Raw genomic sequence first — 22353 nt, 5'->3', positions numbered from 1 at the left:
GCTCGATTGCTCGCAGTGAACAATATACGATTGCTCCGAGTACGAGAGAGGAAGAAGAGAACAGGTGATGTGTGTGATAGCAAGCTTAGTCTCTCGCCATGTATTTATAGGCTGCAGAAAGCCAGAGGGATCTCACGCGCTGATTAAATGCGGATTGGATGAGATATACTTTTCTTTAATTACCGTACTTTAATTACCGTACTTTAATTACCGTATCCTCAAAGATTTTTTCACTCCTTGAAACAAAACATCTTTGCAGGGATATGTATCGGTTTTGTCATTTCTGGGAAATAATTGTAGCTCAATCAATGCTATATCCGCCATATCTTATATGTCGAACTTTATGCAATTTTTGTCTTTTAATTTTGGTATTTTTCCTCTCTCTGTTGTTCTTCATGGGCTATATATATAGTTGATCTGGGCCAAGAAAATTATGTGTACCAGCCCATAAACAATGGGAGAGAGAAACAATACGTAGCAGATTTGTCTATACAATCTAAAATAAAAAGCAGATTTGTCTATACCATCTAACCAAGCTACCATTTGTGCTTGTTACTGATTTCGATGAAATTTTTCCTATCGAAACTAGTACAGATGAATCTTAATGAAAAATTCATATAGATTGTAATAGTCACAAGCATCAAACAATCTCTGTAGGAAAAAAAAAACCTCAAAGATTCCTTTAACAATCATTTGAATCAAAAAGGCCCTAAATCATTAATACTTTTTTAGAAGAGAGAGCAACTAGTTGATGAGCGCTCCTTCGGAAGCCTCACAACGATCAGCATCACTTGGCGCGCTCTTAGCCGTCCACCACGTGTCGCGCTCTAGGTGCTCCCTCCAGATTTTTTTTATTTTTCCGCACGCGTTTTCGGCTTTTTAAATGGGTTTTTCCGGGTTTTTTTACGTTATGGTTTTCCACCGATCTTCCTTAGCTTTCGAAAAAAAAACCCAAAAAAAAATTTGCGTAAAAAAACGCGTTTTTCTTTTTTTTTCCTTCCGCGAGAGTCACGGTTTTGCTCTCGCGAGAGTCACGGCCGTGCCTCTCGGAAACGAAAAAATGCTTTTTTTTTCTTTCGCGAGAGTCACGGCCGTGCCGGTCGAAAACAAAAAAAAACGTATTTTCTATTTTTTCCTTCCGCGAGAGACACGGCCGTGCCTCTCGGAAACGGGGAAAAACGCGTTAAACGCGTTTTTTGTTTTTTTTTCTTCCACGGGAGACACGGTTTTGCTTCTGTGAGAGGCATGATTGTGCTTTCGTGAGAGGCACAGCCGTGCCTCCTCGAAAAAGGAAAAAATGCATTTTCTCTTTTTTTTTCCTTCCACAAGAGGCACGGTTTTGCTTCCGCGAGAGGCACAATTACGATTTCGCGAGAGTCACGGCCGTGCCTGTCGGAAACGAAAAAAACACACATTTTTTTTCCTTCCGTGAGAGACACGGCCGTGCCTCTCGGAAACGAAAAAAACACGTTAAACGCATTTTTTTCTTCCGTGAGAGACACTGTTTTGCTTCCATGAGAGGCATGGTTGTGCTTTCGTGAGAGGCACAGCCGTGCCTCCTCGAAAAAGGAAAAAAAATGCATTTTCTTCTCTTCTTTTTTCCTTCCGCGAGAGGCATGGTTTTGCTTCCGCGAGAGGCACGATTATGATTTCGCGAGAGGCACGGGCGTGCCTCTTTCGGAAATGGAAAAAACCCGTGCTCCCAGTTCGGTTTTTTCGTCTGATTATTTTCATGAAAAAAAGTTCATCAAAATCTATTAAAATGGATCTAGTTTTGAAGATCTCGACGCGAGAAATCCAACGGTGAAAACGGTTCGAGATTTGGATGTACGGTTTAAGAGATAAAACATTTTGAGTAAACGGGATCTAGAAAAAAGGGAAACTCTCAGGTTGCGACAAGTGGCGCACCTGCAGCACGCCACTTGTCACAACCTGGGAAGTTGGGAATGATCTTTGCAATGAGTACTCCTCAATTAGTGATTTCGGACCCTAAATCATTAACGTTCCTGCAGAGAACAAAAAACATGTATATGTCACAATAGTCGGGCCGGGCCCAACTGACATGGCTGTTGGGCTGCGGCGGCTTATTAAGTGTGTGTGCTTATAGAGCCTGATGTACAGGCCGCCACTAGAGCAATGGGTAGTGGCCACGAGCATAGCTGTCTTATGCTGATTGGTGTGTCAGAGCCTGTGCCAAATTTTTTTTGAGGCAAGAGCCTGTGCCAAGTGGTAGAGTGTATCGAGCGAATTTCTTCTGGTAGGAAGTGTTTTTTAGTTTTTCCTTAAAAAATAGTTTAATTGGTTATCAGTTGGGTTTTACATTTTATTTTCAATTTTTCTGAATATTTATGCATTTTAAAACTTAAGAATTTTTGTGAAAATGCGAACATTTTTAAAAGTTCGTGAACATTAAAAAAATTGGGAAATAAAATATGAAAGTTCTTTAAAATAATACGAATATTTTTGAATTTGTGAACTTCTTTTAGAGAGAAAGATAAAGAAGAGAGGAAAACGAACAGGAAAGATAATATAAAACTGAAAAAACAACAGAAAAATATAAACACGAACCTTCCTAAAACTGGAAAGGACCTACGCTAATTGGGCCGGCCCACTCGCACGTAGCTCTGTGTGATTGGCGTATCAAGTCAACATGGCACCCGCCGGGTTCGAGTGCGGGTAATGCTTGCTCAAACCCTTACCTGTCTGAATATTGTTCGCCCAAACCCATACCCGTACCCCCTACCTCGGGTTTCAAGTTATTCCCATACCCGTACCCCACCGGGTGCATGTAATACCCGCGGGTAAAAATACCCATGTCGGCCACCTTACCCAATTCACATTTCAACAAAGTATTTTTTTTAGCATTTCTGCATATATATGCACAATATTTTAACATGTATACTTCAAAATTTCAACACACATATACCACATTTTAGCATTTTATCACGATTTGATGTGGGATGGAATAAAAAATGGTATTGATGTTCAAAAGTGGATAGCAATAAGCATGAACTAGATGGCACCATGCATTGTCCAATTACATTCATGGATGACCAGCATGTACCTAAACTCCCACTAACCTGATGTAAAAAAAACAAGTCCGAGTAACCAGCCCAAATGAACTATCCTGATGGATCAACTCCTAGATCCTCAAACAAAAGAAAATGAACTATCTTGATGGATCAACTCCTAGATCCTCAAACAAAAGAAAAATCGACGCCAAGATCAGAGTGGTAAAAAAAGAAGTAACATGTGCCTGTGAGCAGCCAAAGGTCACCAGGTGTTCTCACTATGGAATTTAAACGAGAAATAGCTAATGTAAAATTTATCTGATATAGAACGCCCATTCACAACACAAAAGGAAAAGGCAGGCCGGCCCATGAACGGAGCATGTAACCAGTATAAATCTACTGGGCAGGGCAGCCAATGAGATAAATGGATAAAGCACCAAACCTTATTACATTGCAAAACAGAAAACCATGATAATGCTCCTTCCAGATGCAGATTCATTCAACAAAAGCTGCTCTCTTGCAAGTACTACTCTCACAAATCAAAAGATAACACGGCTCTTGAAAGTTGAAACGACAGCTATAGTATTGTATATAATGTGTTCTTTTGTTTCTCAAATCGTACAGTATACTGGTAAAGTTTCTGTCTATGAAAGAAAGCAAGGTACTTCTGTGTTCCCATCCAAATAGCGGGACCACTCGACTATAACGGAGTTTCTGTAAAGAATAAATCAGCACTACCTCCTGGAAATAATGAGCTGAATCTTCGCTGCTAGTATAAGTTTACTTCAGCATTCTATTCACTGCAAGCAAAATACAGAAACGTCAGCTACCAGGATAAAACACAGGTTGCGGTGCCGACAAGCGTGAAAGCGTAAGACGATGCCAAGAGAAAAAAATGACGCATGCACCTCAAAAATCGCTGAACTGTCTCTGGTATGTGGGATTGATGCAGGCAAACAGCGACTTCTTCTTTGGTTTCGTACCGAACAGGAAGTTCCGCAGCGGCACTCTGTGTCTGCTCGGGAAATGCTTGAATTGGTTTTGGTAGCTGCTGTCCGCCTCCCCCCGGCGGGACGAGCGCCTGGACGAGAGCTCGAAGCTCTCCCTCAGCTTCCGCAAGGTGACGTTCACCTCGCCTTCGAGCTCCCTCATGCGCTCCAACGCCGCCTGCAGCTCACTCTCGATCTTCTTGTTGGATTGCTGCATGTTGCGTACCTCCCCTTGGAACTTGGCTGCTTCATATGGCATAAACTTGGCGCCATCAGCCTCCGTGCTGGACCGCAGGGCTTCGGCTATCTCCTCTTGCAGGCCGCAAAGAGATGCGGTTTTGAGCTGCAGGTCCCGGTCAAGAAGTACATTCTGCTCAAACCATACATCCACTTCAGTCCTGAGCTCTCTCAATTTCTTCTCAGCAGGTTCAGGCTCCGCCGCAGCATCAAGTTCTCCCCTTTTCTTATTTTCAGAACTCTCCATTTCATTCTGTAGCTCCTGATACCTGCTGTTGAAGTCCTGCACCTGGTGGCAAGCCATGCTGTACCTTGTCAAGAACCGCAGGTTTTCGTCGACCAGCTCGTCGATTTCAGTCCTGAATTTGATTTCAACTGCTGAAGCACTCTCAGGTGCACCGGTGTAGCTCGAATCGGTTTCCTTCACAATTGAAAGTTCTCTGACCAAAGGTTGATCTGATCTATCAGCACCCATTTTACTGGGTGGTGTCTCTGAAGAGTCCAGTTGGCCTTTGAGTGATTGGATCTCAACATATTTCATTGAATTTGCATTCCTCAATTCCCTTATTACTGCCTTTGTGTCTTCAAGATGTTCCTGGTTTTTCTTTTCCAACTCAGCAAGCCTTCTCTTAGTTTCTTTGTAGTTCCGGAGAACTGCAGTGTAGTCGGCAAGCAATATCGCGTCTCTTCCCTCAAGCCCGCTCTGTGCATCTTCTTGTGAAATAGAAGTGAACTTTTCATGCCCGCTACTGCTTCCATGGTTGTTCAAGATATTTTCTTTGCTTGCAAGCATTTTGACATTTGGTTCTTTGTTTTCGAGTTGACTATCAGAAGTGTGATTGACCATATCTTCTGAATCTGTTGGTACTTCTGATATTACCGGATACGCTCCTCTGGTTTCCTCAGAATCTCTAGCCAGTACAGAGAGAGAGGTTTCATCTCTCACCTCCGAGGAATATGCATTCACATGACCAAGTGAATTTTTTTGAACACCTTCATCAGATGATTCGACTTCGCCGTGTTTGTTCAAACCTAGGATGATGTTTACTGGAGAAACAAGTTGGCCACCTTGCTTTGGCAACTCTTCACCTGATTTTGCTTCATCCGCATGGCACAAGTCCAGGTTCTTACCTTCATCACTGGAACTATGAGCACCTTCGGGCGACGTATTTTCCCCTGTCGTACCTTCTTCACCGAAACTATCAAAGTTTGCAGAACCAGCTAAACTAATCTCAGCGATTGCTTTTGGTGATTCGCCATCTCCAACTCCAAATCCTTCCTCCTGGGTCTTCAAGCTGTTCCCGGGAACAGGATTTTCATCACCATCAATCTTCAAGTCTTGGGTTCTGTTGTCACCACCAAATGAACTCTCAGCAATTTCCACTGACGACCCTTCTTCATTGGGGCTTTGTGAGGGAAGGAGATCATTCTGACTGACTGCAGTTGGTGAATGTTCACCTTCCACAATTTGCCCTTGAGCAACGTTCATACCACCTGATGAACTCTGGTCTACTTCTTTTGATGAGCTATCTGTTGCCAGCTTGTTGAGACTATTTTCATTGTCTGGACCAACAATCAGATCAACATGGTTGCCAGCTTGTAGTGAATCATTATCTCTGAATTCTTCCTGCAAGCAATTCCCCATCAGAATGCTTTCCTTGGCACCATTCTTGGAGTCATGGACACCATCAGTACTACCTGATGAATTGTGATCAACAACTTCTGAGTCATCTTGATTTTGGGGACTATGTCTGCCCAAATTATCACCTGTAGCTGGCGCCTGTATACCACTGATTTCTCCTCCATCCGTTTTGCTGTTCTCTGTTGTACCATTTTCCATGGATACATCTTCAGACAGTGTTGCCTTGTCTCCAGCTGCAGCTGACAACTCAGGCAGGTCTTCAGCACCAATTGGTACAAATGCCTTTGATATATTAGTTATGCAAGTAAAAACTTCAGAAAATGCTGTGCTAACAAGAACTTCTTCCTCGATTATAGATCCTTCAAGAGCCCTGGTTCTGTTCAATTCATCTTCCACTAGCTTGAGCTCTTCACTTGAGTCGCTTGGATCATCACGGAGTGCCATCTCATCTTGTAAATCGTCTAGTTTGTTGTTGATCTTCTCATTCTCTTCTTTCAATTGCTTGATTTGTGCAGAGTGCTTCGGGAACTTCAGCTCCAAGTTAATGATCTTATCAACAAGTTCATCAACTTTATATGCCATCTCCTCCACAGAGGTTTCCGAATTGTTTCCAAAGAAGTCCTCGATTTTATCATATATAGTCTGTAACTCGAGTATTTCCTGAGTAATGGGATAAACTCTGTCATTCGCTGTCATGTTTGCGCTGTCAACTTCTTCTTTAGACGGGTCAATAATTCTGCTCAAAGCATAAAACCTTTCTCGAAGAGACACTATTTTTTCTGACTCCATTTTTGCACTCCTAATCAACTCCTCGAACTTTTCCACAAGCTTAGCAACGGTACCCTGACATGACCTAAGAGCCGCTATCGTCATCAAGGCACGGGCTTCATCATCATCAATGGCTGCATGCGCGTCAAATTCATCTTGCATGTGGCAAATTTCCTCCTGCATATCGGCAATCTGCTTCTCGATCTCCCAATACTTGGCAATTCCACTCTCATAAGAACTCTTAACGAATTCTTTCTCAGTCTGCATGACAAGTATAGCCTTTTGCAGCCTGCCAATCTCTGCTTCGGCCTTATCTTTGCTCATATTAGGATCAGGCTTCTCATGCACTGTCCTGTTACGCCCGGGAGTCCCTTCTCTTTTTCTCTTGAGAATGTCATCCACGGTCGATTTCTGTATCTTGCGCGAGTTGATGGGCATGATTGCTCTCGGGAAATTGTCATCCTCCTCCTCCAACATGGCATACTGCACTTCCTCTGGACAAGCAGTGGCGATGGTGTGGTTGGCCTTATGCAGCTCCTTGGACAAGTGGTCATAGCGCTCAACAAGAGCCCTGTAGGCCCTGTACACGTCTTCGACGTGGTTTATGACCTCCGGCCTCCTGCGGTAGTACATCTCAGCCCTCTTGCCGAACGAATCGGCTTCCTCGCCGAGGAGCTTGAGCATGATCTTGACCCTGTTTTCGACATCTGCACGGGAGTACCGAGTGTTAATTACCTCCCATGTGTACAACCGCATTTCTCAGTGCTTATTGCCAAATATAAACAAACAGCTTTTGTTTCCTAGTGATGGAATCCAATGTAATTAACAACTATTCTTTCCATGAACACTGGAACACATAGATACCTCAGGACGTGAACAATGAAGTCGGAACAAAAACTAGTCTGTTCAACATGTGGAGCATATATTCCGATATGTGAACAAAAGAAAACTGCCAAAATTTGACTAGTTAGTCATGGATTTGACCGAGTCATGATGCGAGGAAGCTTACTGCTTTTGATGACTAGTACGGTTCATCTTGGTTGAAGCTTATTCCTTTTGATTTTACACCTGACAACCATCCTGGCTTATTTTATTCTTCAGAGAACAGGCATAGCAATCGGTGGAGAAACAGTAATTTGTTACAAATTCCATCTAGTAAGATACACAGTACGGCATGGATTTAGTATGACACCTGAACGATTTTAGTATGGGCATTCCCAATGGAATCGAAGGACAGGAACGATTTTAGCAGGACACCTGAACTACCTGAACTAGGGGGGACAGCATTAAATCGGAGCAGGGAAGGGCGCAACAAGCAGCGGTAAGCCAAGATTGGATTGGGCGGGAGGAGGATGATAGATAGAATCGTACGTACCTTGTAGGTTTGCGTCGAGCCACTTGGACTGGGTGGTGCGGATGTGGCTCGCCCACCACCACGAGTAGGCGTTGCTCGCCGCCCGCTGCAGCATCTCATCTAGAATCCCAGTAGATCAACAGCAGCCTTGGAGTGGAGAAGAGGGTTGGGTTGGGTCGGAGAAGAAGAGCTGGGCGGAGCCAACGAGGCTGGCGGGAGGGAGGGGGGATTCTGTCGGGGTTTCGGCCGGATCTCCCTCCCCCACGGCGAGGGGAGGCGTTTATTCGTGTGGGGACGGAGCAAAGCCGAAGGCCGAAGCCAAGCAGAGGATGCAAAGCAAGGAAGGAGCCCGACCAGGGGGCAAGGAATAATAGAATAGTCGTACCTCTCCTCCCCTTTTTTTTCTTCTTTCTTCTGCGCGTTTCTTTCTGTCAATTTCTTTCCTTTTTTTTTTCTACAAAGGAGAAACGCCTTTTTAATTTCTTCCTTTTTTACGCCGATGAAAAAGGGCAAGTTAATGGAGTTGAACGCGTTCGCATTGGGGGGAATGGACTTGCATGTTTCCTTGTGTAAATTTACAATTACTACTACTATTCCATAGTGTGAATTTTTTGGCCGAAATTGATTTGCCAAAGATATACCATATCAGATTGAGTGTCGTGGTATTTATGATTTTCAAATCCAGTCCATGGCTGTCTATTCTTTAGCGTTAATCCCGAGGCAAATAGATGGGGCGGCATTAATGGGGGAAAGCATGGCTCGGGAAGATATTTATTTTTTTCGAAACAGGCTCGGGAAGATATTTTTCTGATCGACAACGAGTGATTGGACGCAAAAGCAAATCTGATTTTCGAAAAAGCAGAGGGAAAAGGAACAGGTGGTCGAGCGTGGATGCATGATGGGTCGTGCAAGGCTGAATCGTCAGGGGAAAGAGGATGGATTCACTGGGACGTTTGGCGTGGGTGGCACGATCGGATCCGCGACCGTCGGTGACCACGCTTTGCTAATTTGTAGTACATGCCTGCGTTTGGATCGTCCACCGGGATTTTTGGTCATTTGAGAACAGGCCGTGATGAGGAGGGTTTGAAAAATGCTCCCCCCCCCCCCCCCCCCCCCCCCGCCGCAACGGCGACCCTCCCCCACCCTAGATCCGCGGCGCCGCTCGCCTCACCACAGCCCCCTGCCTCCCACACCGCTCCTGTAGCCACCATACGCCCTCTCGCGACGTTGTTTCCCTCCGGATCCCATGGATCACCTGGATCCCGACATCCCACGACCGTCCGTTGCCGCGCGTATCACGCGCCCGCCGCCGCCGTTGAGCGAGACTCACCTCTCCCTCAGAGGAGATCCGCTGCTTTGGTCTCACAGGGAGGTGGCGCTGGAGGATTTGCCGGATTTGCGCTCGCGGTGGTGGGATCCGCGGGCGAATCGGATCTGGGGGGCGGTCCAGTGATCGGAGAGGTGCTTGAAGGAATTGCGTCGGGCGAGGCAGAACGCAGAAGTCCAGCTCGATCTCCGCGCAGAGTGGCTACGAGATGTCCAGATCTGGCAGCGCAGGCTCGAGTTCGAGTTTGGGCTCATGGCAGAAATCATCTTCACCGAATCCACGTCGGAGGAGTGGGCGCGCATGCCTACGCCATGGCGCCCGCAGCCTCTGCAATTGATCAAGTGGGCATTGGCCGAAGCACGCTCTGGAAATCCACTGCAAAAGCAACGATGGGGCTGTATGCTGAACAAGGTAACTTGTCCGCCATCCCCACCCTCAAATCGGTAACAAGTTTTGGGAATGAGAGATCAGAGGCACAATGTTGCACGAGCAAAGCAACTGTAGATATGCAGATGGGACAGTGGCCCGTGATTGATTTGGAATCAGTGCTGGAAAATCTGGAATTTTGTGAAGGATGGCCACATCTGGCGCTTGAAATTGTGTTTGTGCACTCGAACCGGACCAGTGAACACACAAATCTAATGCTTGGTTTGGCCTCTGCATATCATCTGGGTCACGCTTGCTGCCATGGCCTCATCCCCCGATCTGGTGGAGGAAAATTGAATCAGGCGAGAGTAGAGGTTGCTGTCACAATACAGATTACAACTCCAGCGAGATTTGAGAATTCCAGCTGTGGGAAGAGACAATTATCAGAAGCTGGTGTTGAGAATCATCGTAGCTGCCACCGAAGAGGAACTCCGAGTTCAGTTGCATGGGAGGAACATGTATGCGGAGGAGATGATTGCCTGGGCGCGTTCACTGCTGCAATCAATACACCTATTTTAGAGAGCGCGTTAGAAGGCCTTATGGGAAATCCAGCATTGGGCTCCGTAGCAATGAGATGCTTGCCTCCTGCACCTCAGGGATCTAGCTCATGCGCGACACTGCAGTTGATCATGGGCGACATCGGTGGTGTCAGTTTCTTTCAGAGTTGCAAGGGTGCTAGAGTTCGAGCGTAGAAAATTCAGTTAACAGCGAGGCAGTCCAGGTGGACGATGAGGTCACGACGCACTTCGCCCAACTTTGGAGCCCATCGAAGCGATGTGCGGATAAAGCTAGGGTTAGGAGGCTACTTCAAGACCTCCCCTCCACACAACACCCCACTAGCCCCTCCCTCACCGCCGCCACCACTGTAGATTCAATAGCCGTGGATTCCAACCGTGGGAGAGGCCGAGGAAAGAACATGCAGGGGCAGGGAGATGGTGACCAACAAAACTAGAAGCAGCAGTGGACAGATCAACCCCTGCAGATGGCACAAGCGCTGCCCCCCTTTGCTTTTGGGTTTGAGTTCCCGGGACAGCCACCACCCTCGGCATTCAACAACCAGTTCCATGGGGGATACCCCCCGCTACCGCAACAGTGGCAAGGGATGTCACCCTCGTGGTTTCCCCAGCAGATGGTGCAACCCCCTCCAGAGCAACAGGGTGGAGATCAAGGGGTTTCTTTGAGCAACACTGGTCAAGGTTCTAGTAGATCTGGGATCTCTGTGCCAGGGAATCAGAAAAATCAGAGCAAGCAACAAAGGAAGAAGCAAGATAGCAAAGTGGTAGTTAACAACAATGCCACCTCTCTCATGTCTTATGTGAATGTGATTTGTGGTGGTTGTGGAGAGTCAGGTCATGACAAAGAGAAGTGCTCCAAGACCACAACATGTTTCATCTGCAAGATGGCTACACATCAGGAACACAACTGTCCAGTTAGGAAGAAACCTAATCTAGCTACCACGTACTTTGGGAGTGCAGCTCCTCGATTAGGCTTCTACCATGTGGATATGTCAGACGTTAACCTACAACACTCTGGGAGACTTAAGAATGGAGGGATTGTTTTGGTAGAATTTGGGGAGATCAGCAAAAAGGACCTATCAACTAAATTCTCAGAGATATACAAAACTAACTGGCCATGGCAGATTAATGCTCTGGATGATTGGACCATATTAGTGAAGTTCCGCCCTGAAATTCCTGTAGAATCAGTTGCCAGTTACCCTTGCTTTGACCTTCACAAGGGCAATGTTGAGGCTTGGAAAGGGAATATTGACGACTCTACGTCAAAACAGTTGGTCTGGATAAAAATTAGGAAGATAAACCCAAGATGGTGTGAATGGTCTATTCTTGACCAAATTACTTCTGTCTTTGGCACCATAGTGGATGCGGATTGGAAATTCAACTTCAAAATCTTCTATGAGGTTGTGGGAGTTAAGTTGTCCTGTAAAGATGGTAGCAAGATCCCCAAGGAAAGAATCTATGGAATAAATGGAGAGTTCTACAAAATGCTTATTGCGGTGGAACAAATCACAAAGCAAAGGGCTGAAACTGGGACTGATAACAATGATACAATTAGCCAAGGAGGGCAGGACACACAATCTGAGACTGAGACCTCACCGAGGACTGAAGACAATAGGTCAAACAAAAGCACTAGGTCTGATCTGGGGAGAGGGGGTGGTTCGGACCCTACTTTGGAAAAACAGGCAGTGCTTGCCTTTTTGCAGCAAATGCCAGAAGTCTGCCCATATGAAGGGGTGGAACATCCATCACTACTCAATATTCAGATCTCTCCATCCATCCAGGCCTCAAGGAGATCCAAGATTGATAAGATAGTGGCAGAATATATGTCTGATGACCAATGCTACTCTATCCTTAGTGAAATGGAGATGGCTGACTTGCATCAAGAGATGGAGGAGGTTGGTGACACCCAGGAGCAAGATGTTGTAGCATCAGTAGAGCCTCTAAGTGACACTTATGAGGCTGACTTTCCTCTACTATCCAAGACAGTTGCTAACAAGCAACAGAAATAGAAGTGGAGGCCAGTTCAAGCTACCAGGCACAACTCAAGGGTGGAACCCTTTGGCAAAACTATGGTGGAGAAATCACAAGAATTCAAGCAAGTGAAAGATTTGGAAAGTGCAAAAATTGGTACGAACCAACATGCATTTTCCTTTTTCAATAACCCCTCCTTTATTGATGTTCCTAAGAAAATAGGAATGGATATTGACGAACATAGTAGTCATCCTCCTAGTCACTTGAGATCTACTGATCCAATTGACACCCTAGCTGGTTAATGTAATGTAGAACTGGTTTATGAGAATATGTGTTTTACTCCTTGTAGAACTGTCATCAATAATTTCTTAGATAGTAATATAGTTGAGCAACTTTCTCCTACTAGCATTGAGACACGGGTTGTGGCCTATGACTATATACGGGGCAAGCACCCTATGGCTACAGTTATACCATGAATTGCTGATTTTGAAATGTGAGGGGCATGCCAGCTCCTGGTAGAAAAACTTTACTTTTAGATTGCATTGGTAAGATAAAACCATCCATTGTAGGTTTACAAGAGACTACGAAAGAGAGTTTCTGCGACTCCTTTATGAAATTCTTGGTTAGTGGAAGACATTTTGCCTGGAATCTCCTTCCAGTCATTGGTTCAGCTAGACGCATCTTGGTAGGTGTCGATCTAGATCTTTATGATGTTTTAGACTGGACCATTACTAAGTTTAATGTCTCATGTACTGTTAGGTTAAAAAGTAAACAACTAGAGTTTAGAATAGTCACAGTTTATGGGTCCCCATATGAGGAGGGTAAAGAAAAGTTCCTTTCTGAACTCCACTCATTGTTCATTGACAATGAGACCCCAACCTTGGTAGGGGGATTTCAATCTAGTTAGATTTAACCATGATAAAATTAATGGGCATGTTAACCATAGATGGAGTGATAAATTTAATGCTTGGGTGGAAATATGGAGCCTGCTAGAAATTAAGCTTTCCTCCAGAAAGATTACTTGGGATAATAACCAGTCAAATAACATCATCTCTACCATACATAGACTTTTTTGTGAGACTGACCTAGATAAGTTTTTCCCTTTGGCCTCATGTACAACTCTGCCTAGAGTGGGTAGTGATCACACACCCACTGTCTGGGATTCAGGTTTGTATAAACAACCCAAGTCTAGTAGTTATAAATTTGAGAAATGGTGGCTCCTTAGAGAGGATTTCCAAACCTTAGTTAAGAAGAATTGTAATGCTCCTACTCATGGGAAAACTTCTATTGCTAGATGGCAAGAGAAAATTAGAAGATTTAGGAAAGCCACTATAAATGGTGGAGTAGCAATAATGAGGCTAAACTTAGAAAGCATAAGAAGAGCCTTATGGAAGAATGTGACAAATTAGACATTAAGCTAGAGACCACTGACCTCACTAACAAAGAGCATGATAGAAGGAGAGAGATCCATCTAGAATTATAGGCTCATTGACTGAAAGAGGAAGTTAAAGCTAAGCAAAGATCTAGAGATACAGATATTAGGGAAGGTGATAGAAATACTACCTATTTTATGTTGTAGCTAATCAAAGGAGGAGGAAAACTTTTATCCACTCCCTAGAAGGCCCTGATGGTGTGGTTAGAGAAACATTAGACTTCCTAAAAGTAGTTGGTGGTTTTTATAAGACCCTTTTTAGGAAAGACTCTGAGCGGGCTTGTTCCCTCAACAACGATTTTTCTCCTCTGCCGAGGAAAACTCTCTCCCAATGAGAATGAGACACCGCAAGCCCGCTTCTCTGAGGAGGAAATTAAAAAGTAGTATTTGACACATGCAGATGGGGCCCCTGCCCCTGATGGTATTCCTTTTTTCTTCTACCAGCATTTTTGGGATTTAATAAAGCATGATCTTATTGAGATGTTTGATGACTTCCATAAGGGCAAGATAGATATATGTATATATATATATATATATATACGCTAAACTTTGCTATGCTCTCTTTGATCCTAAAGAAGCTGATACTAGTACCATGAAGAAATTTAGACCAATTAGTCTCCTAGATTGTAGTTTTAGGATTTTCACTAAGGTTTTAACTAACAGAATTAATGCCCTATTACAGAGACTCATTGCCTACAACCAATTTGCCTTTCTAAAAGGTAGAGACATCTTGGAAAGTGTAGTCACTGCTCATGAGGTGCCGCACTTAGTACGTGCTAGGCAAGAGCAAGGCCTAGTGCTTAAATTATACTATGAGAAAGCTTTGATTTCGTTGACCTAGAATTCCTGAGTGAGCTCCTTTCTCTTAGAGGTTTTGAGAAGAAATGGAATATCCTGGATCCCGGCAGTCACCAGAGGAGGGTCAGTAGGAGTCAAGGTAAATGGGTGTGAGAGTGATTTCTTCCTCCCTAGTAAAGGTATGAGGCAGGGGGATCCCTTGTCGCCACTTCTCTTTAACCTAGTTGTGGATGCACTCCCTAGGGTGCTTGTGAAAGCAGCTGCCGGGAACTTGATTAGTGGCCTTTGTCCTACTGTTTGCCCTGGAGTAATCATGTGCCTCCAGTATGTTGATGACACAATCCTATTCCTTGAGAATAGCATAGAAGAATATACTAACCTCAAGATGGTGCTAACATGTTTTGAGAAAGTTTCTGGGATGAAAATCAACTACACCAAGAGTGAGTTGATCTCCATTAATATGTCTGTGGAGGAAACAAATCCTTTTGTAGAAGATTTAGGATGTAAGAAAGGCAACTTCATAATAAAATATCCGGTGATCCATCTCCACTATGATAAATTGAGGAGAGAGGATATCCAACCTTTGATTGACAAAATCCTTAAAGGGATTACCTGTTGGAGAGGTAAACTACTCTCCTACAAATGCAGACTAGTCCTTATCCACACTTGTTTGGCCAACATCCCTGACTATTTACTTTCCTTCTTCAAATTTCCCAAATGGGCCACTGAGCTTATTATTACTCAGATGGCTAACTGTTTGTGGAATGATTTTGAAGGCCATAGAAAAAGATCCACTTAGCAAATTGGAGACTTGTTTGTATGAAAAAAGAGTATGGAGGCCTAGGTATATATTCCTAACCTGCAGGAAATTAATACATGTCTCCTGGGCTCTTGGAGTAAAAGATACTCTGAAGGAGAAGGGAAACTCTAGAGGAAAGTGATTGATAATAAATATAACACTGACAAACCAAATATTTTCAATTGCTTCGCTACTACCACCTCTTCTAGATTCTGGAAAGGAGTCATGGGAGTAGCAAAAGCAGCGAAATTTTGTTTTAGGTGGAATGTGGGCAATGGAGCTAAAGTAAGATTTTAGGAGGACGCATGGTTTGGGACCCCCCTGCTGTCCAACTCTAGCCCCTCTACATTGTTTGTAACCAGTCATCCAAAACTATTAGAGATATCTAGGATGGTACTCAGATCAAGCTTACCTTTAGGCGAAATTTTACTGAGAATATGATGGAGCAATGGTACCAGCTAGTAGAGACTTTCCGTGATATTGCTCTTACTGATGAACTAGATGCTTTGGTCTGGTAGTATGAAAGCAAAGGGCCATATTCTAGTAGTTCCCTTTATCATGTAATCAACTTTATGGGTGTGAAGACTGTCTATGTTCCTATTGTTTGGAAATTACATGTTCCACCTAAGATCCATGTGTTCCTTTGGTTGATTTCTCATAATAAAATAATGGAGATAACCTTAGGAAAAGGCATATCATCAAACCTCTAGATTGTGTGTTCTGCTCTGAAACTGAATCTTTCCATCACTTGTTTTTTGATTGTGTAGTAGCTAGATATGTGTGGGCAATTTTTAGGGAGCACTTCAACATAAACTTGGGGTCTGATTACATGTCCATTGCCAAGTTTTGGCTCTCTAACAATAAAAAATCTGCCCTTAATGTAGCATGTGCAACTGTTGTGTGGTGTTTGTGGAAAATTAGAAATTCCATTATATTTAACAATACCACATGTACTCCTGGTGAACAGGTTATTGGCAAGATTCATAGGCTGGTCAAGATTTGGGCGATCTTGTCGACAAATCAAGGGAAGAAAAGTCTGGAGGACTTTGCAACCTTCCTGGAGGTGAAAATGAGGACTCCATTGGCCATCAGAAGTGGCTGAGCTAGGACAAACTGAAGATCACGAATGCAGAACAAGTGAACCATGACTCCCCCTACTCCTTGCAAGATGGTTGCAGGAAGTGTGGTGGTCAGCCCGGCCTCGGTGCTGGACCCCAAGTGATCTCCGCAGCCTTCAACAGCTATGCCGATGAAGTTCAGGAGGGATTTCTGTGAGCTCGACATGTTTGGCCCCTGAAGCTATCCAGCTCCCCCTTAGCCCCAGTTTTGTTAAGGATGAAAAAGATCTATAATAAACTATAATTCCCTTAGTTTCTCCTCCTCTTAGTTGCTGCTTGATAGCTCTATGAGCATCTAGTTGGAAAAATTGCAGTTTATTTTTGCACCTTTACCCTCATTTTAGGGGAGCTCGTTTGTTCTAAATCTTGGTTTCATTTATCAATATGGAGCCGGGGTCATGGTCCCTTTCCTTCTAAGAAAAGCTTGACAAGGTAGCTGTTAAGTTTATGTTAAAGTGCTCTCTAAATATTGCCCACACATAACTAGCTACTACACAAGGCCCTTTCCTTTTAAAAAACGTGTTCATATGTGCGTGGGATCAGTCGGATGATGCCTAGCAGCCGCCATATATAATTGGATAAAACTTCACAACTTGTTAGAAAACATGTAGTTAAACTTTTCAAATTTGTGACTACTAATTTTTGGTAAATATCAAAATTGAGATGGTAAAAAAGCAATATTAAGATCATCATAAAGTTTACCGGAAGTACAAAGCATCTCAAGCATAATAAAAACTATATCGAGGTTCTGAGACCATCGAACGACCACTACAACCGACAGAACAAGCTGCTAATGCGCCGCTCCCCTACCGGAGTCGGCTTGACCTTGCCGATGGCAACTGAGAAGTCGTCATGCACATGCCCCTAAGGACCAGCGCCCTTGAGCCGTAGTTGCCATTGAACCCTTGCATAAATCTGAGCACATGATACCAAATCTTGCCACATGAAGAGAAACCCTAACCTCACCGCTGCATGGAGACAACAGTAGTCTATGTCGAAGCTCCATCGACTACGTCGAGACGAGCGAACTTGAGAAGTATTGCAGTCCAAAAAACAAACCAAAAGAAGAAATGTCGCCATGCGCCCGAGCACCACACCTGCGAGGACTAAAAAACACTAACCTAAACTACTAACTAGACGGAAGGCACCAGGATTCCCCTTGCTGCAACCGGTTGCCGGAGCGGGGGACAGAGGGGAGATGAATCCACTGGCTTGCCGGTAAAGTCTGGAGGGAGCGTTTACCCTAGCCGCCTAGGGTAAGTGGGGGGAAAGAGAGGCTGACGGAGTGTATTGAATGCCATGAACCAGTGCCCCCTCGGTCTTATGGGTGACGCACGCGAGTCCCGTAATGGCGGCCGGGCATATTTGGTCAGGGGGCGACAACCCCTGACACATGAAGGAAATATGCCCTAGAGGCAATAAAAAAGTTGTTATTTATATTTCCTTATATCATGATAAATGTTTATTATTCATGCTAGAATTGTATTAACCGGAAACTTAGTACATGTGTGAATACATAGACAAATAGAGTGTCACTAGTATGCCTCTACTTGACTAGCTCGTTGAATCAAAGATGGTTAAGTTTCCTAGCCATAGACATGAATTGTCATTTGATTAACGGGATCACATCATTAGAGAATGATGTGATTGACTTGACCCATTCCGTTAGCTTAGCACTTGATCGTTTAGTATATTGCTATTGCTTTCTTCATGACCTATACATGCTCCTATGACTATGAGATTATGCAACTACCGAATACCGGAGGAACACTTTGTGTGCTACCAAATGTCACAATGTAACTGGGTGAGTACAAAGGTGCTCTACAGGTGTCTCTGATGGTAATTGTTGAGTTGGCATAGATCAAGATTAGGATTTGTCACTCCGATTGTCGGAGAGGTATCTCTAGGCCATCTCGGTAATGCACATCACTATAAGCCTTGCAAGCAATGTGACTAATGAGTTAGTTGCGGGATGATGCATTACGAAACGAGTAAAGAGACTTGCCGGTAACGAGATTGAACTAGGTATTGAGATACCAACGATCGAATCTCGGGAAAGTAACATACCGATGACAAAGGGAACAACGTATGTTGTTATGCGGTTCGACCGATAAAGATCTTCGTAGAATATGTAGGAGACAATATGGGCATCCAGGTCCCGCTATTGGTTATTGACCAGAGAGGTCTCGGTCATGTCTACATAGTTTTCGAACCCGTAGGGTCCGCACGCTTAACGTTCGTTGACGAAGTATTATATGAGTTATGTATGTTGGTAACTGTTGGGGATATAACTATTGAGTATAAACCGCCCAGGAGGGGCCGGATTATACTCATGGCGATTCACCAGTATTGAAGCCCATGAAGACATAGAAAATGGCGACTTACGAAGGAGATTTACTAAGAAGGCCCAAAGCCCAAAGGCGGGTTAGGGCCCATAGATATAAACCGCCATATATGTGTGTATGACTTGTATTGTAAGGTATGAAAGAGTTCATACCGAGCAGGACACGTTTATGAACCGGCAGGGATTCTGTGAGCCGCGGGGCGTCAACCTGTGTATATAAAGGGACGACCCGGTGGCGGTTTAGGGCAAGAAAGAAGAGATCGAAAGCTAGGTTAAGCGTATTCGCTCCCTGTTAATTGAAACATAATCAATCCCACCTCAAACTGGACTAGGCCTTTACCTTCACCGCAAGGGGTCGAACCAGTATAAAATCCTTGTGTCCTTTGTCCCGTTTAACCCCTTTAAGCTAACCTAGTTGCGATGGCTCCACGACTAAGTCCTCACATAGGACATCTGCCGTGACTATTCCACGACAGTTGCGCCCACCGTGGGGCTATCGCACAGTGGTTTCGAGTTCTTAAAGGGCAACTTCGAAAGGATAAAGGGATATGTTGTGGGCCGGATGACCAAGAGTCGTCGCGGAAAGCTCTACATCGTCGATGCAGGCTGGGGCTCCGACGCCGGCTCAATTGAGTACGGGTACCGGGTCCCCTTCGGTGGAATCCACGTCTTCATCGGTAAGATCGGCGAACCGGGCCCTGAGCCAGACATCTGCACCGACATAATCGAGACGGCTCAGCGTGCAAGACTCGCCCGAGTTCAACCCGCCATGAAGCATGCCTTTGTTGGATTCAAACATGGGGGAGAATTTGAGGAAGGATCTGTGTATGGCGGTGAGATGGCCATCTATTCCGATGGTGAGTCATCCACAGGCGAGACTACTTCATTGTATGAATTGCAGGACGGCAGGCTTGGGGGCTGTTCCGATGGCGACAGTATTTCGGACCCCTACGAGCCGCTGAACCGGGTTGCGATCTTTATGGCCCGTACACAGTTAGTACAGAATTCTTCAACAACAGCGGCGATGATTTCCGGGTCAGCAGCGGCGACGGCAGCCGGGGCAGGAGGCCCTGCACGCCTGCCGGCTCAGGTCTTGACCGAGTTATTGGATAGTCTAATGATATTGTTAGCGGCAGATGTTAATCCAGTGAATCAAGATCAGCACAATGCGGAGGTTGCAAAGTTGTGAGATCAGATAGCTCAAGCCAAGGAGGACTTGCAGCTGAGCATGCAAGGATGACAGCGGAACGAGCGGTTCTGGATGCTCAGGCACAACGGAACGAGCGGAACGAGCGGCTGATTCCTTCCGGCTTTCATTGGATTAGAATGCTTCAAACGACGTCATGAGCAGAAGACACCGGACTCGTCTGCCTCCGGTTTATGAGGCGAGGAACCTCTTAAACACACCTGGTGCGGGGACCAGTGACCAGCCAGGGGTAAACCGGGCAATAGCCACGCGGGGGACCGGAGCACCGGTTCAACCATGCATGATGGACCCGCCTCGTCAGAACAATGTCCCACCACAACATGTGCCGACACCACCGGGTCATTACTCTAACCCCTTGGATAACATGTTCGCTGCGGCATCACGATTGGCGGCCATCCCAGTTGAAGGCGAGTCTCCAACTGCGGTTGAGACGCAGAGGGCTAGAGAGCTTCTTCAGACAGCATTGGTTCAGCAGGAGGCGTATTCTTACAGTTGTGAGAGAATCCATTCAACCCCTCGCCCAAGTCGGAGTTCTAGCAGGCACATGGACTCCCCGGCGGTGTCAAGCAGTGAGCAGCGTCGTAACCCGCCCCATGGACATAACCCGCCCCATAACACTCAGGCCTTGATGAATCAGGAGAGACCGCGTCGCGAGCCTGAGCCGGCAGCCCAGAACACGGCTCGTCAGCCATCTCCGGTTTATCCAACAGCTTCGGTGGAGTTAGGTGTAACCTCCCGAAGCACTGGTGTGCCGTGTTTAGTGTCAGCTCTATGTAACGTACGTCTGCCCAAGGATTTCAAAGGTCCTCGTAAGGTGCCTAATTACACAGCTGACTTACCCCCTGAGATGTGGGTCGAAAGTTATGAGATGGCGATGGAGTTACTGGACGTCGATGAGGCTACATGTGCTAAATATTTCACCATGATATTGGAGGGAACAGCTCGCACCTGGTTAAAAGGACTGCCAGCCAACTCCATTGGATCATGGGCCGAGTTACAAGCCCAGTTCATACAACAGTTTAAAGACACGTGCAAGCAACCGATGTCGATTGTGGATTTGGCTGGTTGTGTTCAAGAAGAAGGTGAATCGACAACCCACTAGGTGCGCCGGGTCTCAGCAATTCTGCACTCGTTGGATCGTATCAAGGCTGATTCAGCAGTCCTAATGTTGGAAAGCAATTGTCGTTTCATTCCTTTGAAGCAGAAATTAGGACGACTCAAACGCCACTGCAATGACATGGGAACGCTCATGGCAGCTCTAGTTAAAAACGCGGACTCTGATAGTACCAAGGACCCCGAGTATGATGGTGATAAGCCGGGAAAGGGAAAGAAGAGTGGCAACACCAAAGGTCAGCATCATAACCCGGCGAGCCGGGGGGCAATGGGAAGCGTAAATCGGACGGTAATTCGGATTTTGTGGCCAATACTAATACACAGAGTAATAGTCAATGCCGTAAGGGAAAGCCACCTCCTCGCACAGGAGGACCAATTGTCAATCTTGAGCATCTGCCAAATCAGCCCTATCCGAAACACGGATCACGTGAAAGGTCATCCAGTCACCTTTGGAAGGACTGTCAGATTATGAAAGAGTTTAAAAATTCTGATTTGTTCCGGAATGATCATGGGCCGGGCGGTGGCTCCGGTTCTGGACCGGGTTATGGTGGCGGCGGTCCTCATGGACAGGGTTATGGTGGCGGCAGTTCTAATTCTGGCTTCCAGGTTCATCAAGGAAATCAAGGCAGTCAGGGCGGTTATCATCAGCAGTCCGGCCAGGGAAATCAACAGCAGCAATCTGGGTATCAGAGTAACCCAAGGCAGTTGAATAGTGGGCAGTACCACGTCTTCACCACAAGTTTATGCAAGCGGGATCAGAAGCTCCATAAAAGGGTTGTGAACACCGTTGAGCCGATAGTTCCCCGTTACTTGCGCTGGTCTGAGCAGCCTATTGTGTGGAGTCGTGAGGATCACCCGCCCCGGGTTGACAATCGGGGTCACCTGGCTTTGGTGGTAGCGCCTCAGGTTGGAGGATATAAATTCACTAAGGTACTCATGGACGGAGGTAGCAGCATCAATATCCTTTATTATGAAACTTTCCGTCGCATGGGGCTGACTGACAAAAATCTTAAGCCATCAAATACTGTCTTTCATGGCATGGTGCCTGGCAAGTCGGCAGACCCAGTTGGGAAAATAGCTTTGGAGGTTGCATTTGAGGATGATCATGATTCCAGGTCTGAGACGTTGACCTTTGAAGTGGTGAAGATCAAAAGTCCTTATCATGCTCTGTTTGGACGGCCGGCTTATGCCAAGTTCATGGCACGACCTTGTTATGTTTATCTACAGCTTTTAAGATGCCGGGTTACAAGGGGACCATAACAGTGCATGGGAGCCGGAAGATAGCTTTGGAGTGTGAAGAAG

At 45.4% G+C, this 22353-nt stretch overlaps 2 protein-coding genes across 2 annotated transcripts; one reads left to right on the top strand and one right to left on the bottom strand.

Moving 5' to 3' along the window:
• Positions 1 to 3564: 3564 nt before the first annotated feature.
• On the bottom strand, positions 3565 to 8384 carry LOC109761538 (protein NETWORKED 2A). Its single transcript, XM_020320363.4, has 3 exons — positions 8023 to 8384; positions 3920 to 7354; positions 3565 to 3811 (listed from the first exon to the last, which is right to left on the bottom strand). Exons 1-2 carry the CDS (start codon positions 8114 to 8116, stop codon positions 3921 to 3923), a joined length of 3528 nt encoding a protein of 1175 aa, XP_020175952.1. The 5' UTR covers positions 8117 to 8384; the 3' UTR covers positions 3565 to 3811; position 3920.
• Positions 8385 to 9123: 739 nt separating this feature from the next.
• On the top strand, positions 9124 to 16830 carry LOC120974908 (uncharacterized). The gene is made up of 2 exons (XM_040401497.3): positions 9124 to 12396; positions 16237 to 16830. Exon 1 carries the CDS (start codon positions 10737 to 10739, stop codon positions 12276 to 12278), a length of 1542 nt encoding a protein of 513 aa, XP_040257431.1. The 5' UTR covers positions 9124 to 10736; the 3' UTR covers positions 12279 to 12396; positions 16237 to 16830.
• Positions 16831 to 22353: the final 5523 nt, after the last annotated feature.

The sequence above is a fragment of the Aegilops tauschii genome, chromosome 2, assembly GCF_002575655.3.
Source record: "Aegilops tauschii subsp. strangulata cultivar AL8/78 chromosome 2, Aet v6.0, whole genome shotgun sequence".
NCBI lineage: Eukaryota > Viridiplantae > Streptophyta > Magnoliopsida > Poales > Poaceae > Aegilops > Aegilops tauschii.
This window is presented reverse-complemented; position numbering and strand designations above follow the sequence as displayed.